Here is a 5139-nt window from a genome sequence, read left to right as displayed (position 1 = left end):
GGCGGCCTTGGTGGCCCTGGGGTGGCCCAAGCACCCATAGCTTTGTTTCAAGGTGGCTTTGAGTGACCTCAGGTTGGCCAAGACCCCACAGCGTGACCCTTGGGGTGGCCTTGGTGGCCCCTGGGACCTTAGGGTGGCCCAAGGTCCTGCTGGGGTGGCCTTGGTGGCCCTGGGGTGGCCCTAGAACACATAGCTATGGCCTTGAGGACGCTCTTCTTGGAGGTGTCCTGGATCTCCCCCCCCATCACGAACTCGTCCAGGATGAAATAGGCCTTCTCGAAGTTGAAGATGATGTCCAGCTCGCAGACCTACAAGCGTGGGGCGGGGAAGGGGGAAGAAAAGCCATGGGGTGCCCCCCAACTCCCCCCTCCGCCCGGCCTCGTTAGCGGCTAAGCTTGATTATCCTCGTTAAGAGGATAATCCCTCCCTGGGGGGGGGTGGATTAAGGGGATGGAGTTAATAGGATGGAGGTGGATTAAGAGGTGGCTTTTGGTGGCCCCGTGCCCACGGTGTGGGGTCGGGGGGGCCCATAGAAGGGAACTTTGAGGTGGCCCCATGGCCATGGTATGGACCTTGGGGTAGCCCAAGGTCCTGCTGAGGTGGCCTTGGTGGCCCTAGAACCCACAGCACTGCCCCAAGGTGGCTTTGGGGTGACCTCAAGTTGGCCAAGACCCCACAGCATGACCCTTGGGGTGGCCTTGGTGGCCCCTGGGACCTTAGGGTGGCCCAAGGTCCTGCTGGGGTGGCCTTGGTGGCCCTGGGGTGGCCCTAGAACACATAGTTTTGTCCCAAGGTGGCTTTGGGTTGACCTCAAGTTGGCCAAGACCCCACAGCATGACCCTTGGGGTGGCCTTGGTGGCTCCTGGTGGTCCCATGACCATGATATGGACCTTAGGGTGGCCCAAGGTCCTGGTGGGGTGGCCTTGGTGGCCCTGGGGTGGCCCTAGAACACATAGCTTTGCCCCAAGGTGGCTTTGGAGTGACCTCAAGTTGGCCAAGACCCCACAGCATGACCCTTGGGGTGGCCTTGGTGGCCCCTGGTGGTCCCATGACCATGATATGGACCTTAGGGTGGCCCAAGGTCCTGCTGGGGTGGCCTTGGTGGCCCTGGGGTGGCCCAAGCACCCATAGCTTTGTTTCAAGGTGGCTTTGAGTGACCTCAGGTTGGCCAAGACCCCACAGCGTGACCCTTGGGGTGGCCTTGGTGGCCCCTGGTGGTCCCATGACCATGGTATGGACCTTAGGGTGGCCCAAGGTCCTGCTGGGGTGGCCTTGGTGGCCCTGGGGTGGCCCAAGCACCCATAGCTTTATTTCAAGGTGGCTTTGGGTTGACTTCTTGTAGGCCAAGACCCTACAATGTTGCCTCAAGGTGGCTTTGGGGTGACCTTCAGATGGTCAAGCCCCCAGGTTGACTTCTTGTAGGCCAAGACCCTACAACATTGCCTCAAGGTGGCTTTGTGGTGACTTTCAGATGGTCAAGCCCTCACATCATGGCCCTGGAGTGACCTTGGTGGCCCTGGGGTGGCCTTGGTGGCCATGGGGTGGCCCTGGTGGCCATGGAGTGGCCCTGGTGGCCTTGGGGTGGCCCCAAGTTGTGCCCAAGCCCTTTTGGTGCCCACTCACGCTGCCAAAATACTTGTCGAGGAGCTCGACGTAGCGATGGATCAGCTCCAACGTGATGAGCTCGTTGTCCTGCCCTTCGATGGCGCAGCAGAAGTAGAGGCTGGCGTACCTGGGGGAGGGAGGGGACAATGACAAAATGGAGGGGCGGGGTGGGGACACGCACCCCAAAACCCATCAGAAGACATCAAGAAGCCCCCAAAGGTGGTGTGCTCTGAGGACACGTCAAGAAGCCCCCAGATGTGATGTGGTGTGGCCATAGCACTGCCCCAAGGTGGCTTTGGGGGGACCTCAAGATGGCCAAGTCCCCCAGCATGGACCTGTGGTGGCCTTGGTGGTCCTAGCATTGCCTCAAGGTGGCTTTTGGTCACCTCGGGTTGACCAAGCACCTACAACATTGCCCCGGTGACCTCAAGTTGGCCAAGACCCCACAGCATGACCCTTGGGGTGGCCTTGGTGGCCCCTGGGACCTTAGGGTGGCCCAAGGTCCTGCTGGGGTGGCCTTGGTGGCCCTGGGGTGGCCCTAGAACACATAGTTTTGTCCCAAGGTGGCTTTGGGTTGACCTCAAGTTGGCCAAGACCCCACAGCATGACCCTTGGGGTGGCCTTGGTGGCTCCTGGTGGTCCCATGACCATGATATGGACCTTAGGGTGGCCCAAGGTCCTGGTGGGGTGGCCTTGGTGGCCCTGGGGTGGCCCTAGAACACATAGCTTTGCCCCAAGGTGGCTTTGGAGTGACCTCAAGTTGGCCAAGACCCCACAGCATGACCCTTGGGGTGGCCTTGGTGGCCCCTGGTGGTCCCATGACCATGATATGGACCTTAGGGTGGCCCAAGGTCCTGCTGGGGTGGCCTTGGTGGCCCTGGGGTGGCCCAAGCACCCATAGCTTTGTTTCAAGGTGGCTTTGAGTGACCTCAGGTTGGCCAAGACCCCACAGCGTGACCCTTGGGGTGGCCTTGGTGGCCCCTGGTGGTCCCATGACCATGGTATGGACCTTAGGGTGGCCCAAGGTCCTGCTGGGGTGGCCTTGGTGGCCCTGGGGTGGCCCAAGCACCCATAGCTTTATTTCAAGGTGGCTTTGGGTTGACTTCTTGTAGGCCAAGACCCTACAATGTTGCCTCAAGGTGGCTTTGGGGTGACCTTCAGATGGTCAAGCCCCCACAGCATGGCCCTGGGGTGGCCTTGGTGGCCATGGGGTGGCCCTGGTGGCCATGGAGTGGCCCTGGTGGCCTTGGGGTGGCCCCAAGTTGTGCCCAAGCCCTTTTGGTGCCCACTCACGCTGCCAAAATACTTGTCGAGGAGCTCGACGTAGCGATGGATCAGCTCCAACGTGATGAGCTCGTTGTCCTGCCCTTCGATGGCGCAGCAGAAGTAGAGGCTGGCGTACCTGGGGGAGGGAGGGGACAATGACAAAATGGAGGGGCGGGGTGGGGACACGCACCCCAAAACCCATCAGAAGACATCAAGAAGCCCCCAAAGGTGGTGTGCTCTGAGGACACGTCAAGAAGCCCCCAGATGTGATGTGGTGTGGCCATAGCACTGCCCCAAGGTGGCTTTGGGGGGACCTCAAGATGGCCAAGTCCCCCAGCATGGACCTGTGGTGGCCTTGGTGGTCCTAGCATTGCCTCAAGGTGGCTTTTGGTCACCTCGGGTTGACCAAGCACCTACAACATTGCCCCAAGGTGGCTTTGGGGTGACCTCAGGTTGGCCAAGCCCCCACCATAGCATGGCCCTGGGGTGGCCTTGGTGTGGCCCTGATGGCCTTGAGGTGGCCCTAGAACCTATAGCATTGCCCCAGGGTGGCTTCTGGTGGCCTCAGGTTGGCCAAGCTCCCCCAGCATGGCCCTGGGGTGGCCTTGGTGGCCCCACAGCCTTGGCATGGACCTCGGGGCAGCCCAAGGTCCTGCTGGGGTGGCAGTGGTGGCCCTAGAACCCATAGCATTGCCCCAAGGTGGGTTTGGGGTGACCTCAGGTTGGCCAAACTCCCACAGCATGGCCGTGGGGTGGCCCTGGTGGCCTTGAGGTGGCCCTAGCACCTATGACATTGCCCCAGGGTGGCTTTGGTGTGACAGCAGGATGGCCTGGGGTGGCCTTGGTGGCCCTAGAACCCATAGCATTGCCCCAAGGTGGCTTTGGAGTGACCTCAAAATGGCCAAGCACCCACAGAATGGCCATGGGGTGGCCTTGGTGGGCCTAGAATCCATAGTATTAACCCAAGGTGGCTTTGGGGTGACCTCAGCTTGGCTGTGGGTTGGCCTTGGTGACCCTGGGGTGGTCTTGGTGGCCCTAGAACACATACAATTGCCCAAGGGTGGCCTGGGTTGACCTCAAGTTGGCCAAGACCCTACAACATGGCCCCAGGGTGCCTTTGTGGTGACCACGTTGACCCAACAATCGCCGTCCCACCCCGTAGGGTGGCCTTGGGGAGGTGAAAGGAAGGTGTAGGAGGGGTGGGGACAGGAGTGTCACCTCTTGTAGACGACCTTGAGGTCCCTCCACTCCAGGAAGCTGCACATCTTGGGTTTGCGGGCCAGGACCACCTGCATGAGCTCCCTCACCATCTTCTTCTTGTCCTTGTCAGCGGTGGCCAAGTACCACTTCTGGAGGCGCAGTTTGCCTTGGCGGCTGAAGAGCAGCATGAACCGCATCTGGGGAGGGGTGGGGAGAAGGTCAGTGGGGGGGACACCACACAGGGGACAAGAGGGGGACAGGGGAAGGGGGGCCTTGGTGACCCTAGAACCCATAACATTGCCCCAAGGTGGCTTTGGGGTGACCTCAAGATGGCCAAGCACCCACAGAATGGTCCTGGGGTGGTCTTGGTGGCCCTGGAACCCACAGCATTGCCCCAAGGTGGCTTTGGGGTGACCTCAAGTTGGCCAAGCTCTACAACATTGCCCCAAAGTGGCTTTGGGGTGACCTCAGGTTGGCTGTGGGGTGGCCTTGGTGGCCCTAGAACCCACAGCATTGCCCCAAGGTGGCTTTGGGGTGACATCAAGATGGCCTTGGTGACCCTAGAACCCACAGCATTGCCCCAAGGTGGCTTTGGGGTGACCTCAAGTTGGCCAAGCTCCACAACATTGCCCCAAAGTGGCTTTGGGGTGACCTCAGGTTGGCTGTGGGGTGGCCTTGGTGACCCTAGAACCCACAGCATTGCCCCAAGGTGGCTTTGGGGTGACCTCAAGGTGGCCAAGCACCCCCAGAATGGTCCTGGGGTGGCCTTGGTGGCCCTAGAACTCACAGTATTGCCCCAAGGTGGCCTGGGGGTGACCTCAAGATGGCCAAGTACCCACAGTATGGCCCTGGGGTGGCCTTGGTGGCCCTAGAACCCACAGCATTGGCCCAAGGTGGTTTTGGGGTGACCTCAAGATGGCCAAGCACCCCCAGAATGGCCCTGGGGTGGCCTTGGTGGCCCTAGAACCCACAGCATTGCCCCAAGGTGGCTTTGGAGGGACCTCAAGTTGGCCAAGCTGTACAACATTGCCCCAAAGTGGCCTCGGGGTGACCTCAGGTTGGGTGTGG

The 5139-nt window shown here is 60.7% G+C and overlaps 1 protein-coding gene across 1 annotated transcript in view; it reads right to left on the bottom strand.

Moving 5' to 3' along the window:
- The window catches only part of LOC106900089 (AP-1 complex subunit sigma-1A-like), a 4929-nt gene extending 659 nt beyond the window's left edge, over nt 1-4270 (bottom strand). Inside the window, exons 1-2 of the mRNA XM_014962073.1 lie at nt 4090-4270; nt 2899-3007 (exon numbers count right to left, since the gene is read on the bottom strand). Of these exons, the coding sequence (XP_014817559.1) occupies nt 2899-3007; nt 4090-4268 (288 nt within the window). The 5' untranslated portion in view covers nt 4269-4270. The remainder of the gene's footprint in view (nt 1-2898; nt 3008-4089) is intronic.
- Nucleotides 4271-5139: the final 869 nt, after the last annotated feature.

This window comes from Calidris pugnax, unplaced genomic scaffold (genome assembly GCF_001431845.1).
Source record: "Calidris pugnax isolate Ruff unplaced genomic scaffold, ASM143184v1 scaffold1238, whole genome shotgun sequence".
NCBI lineage: Eukaryota > Metazoa > Chordata > Aves > Charadriiformes > Scolopacidae > Calidris > Calidris pugnax.
The sequence above is the reverse complement of the archived record's forward strand: the minus strand, read 5'-3'. Positions and strand labels throughout refer to the sequence as shown.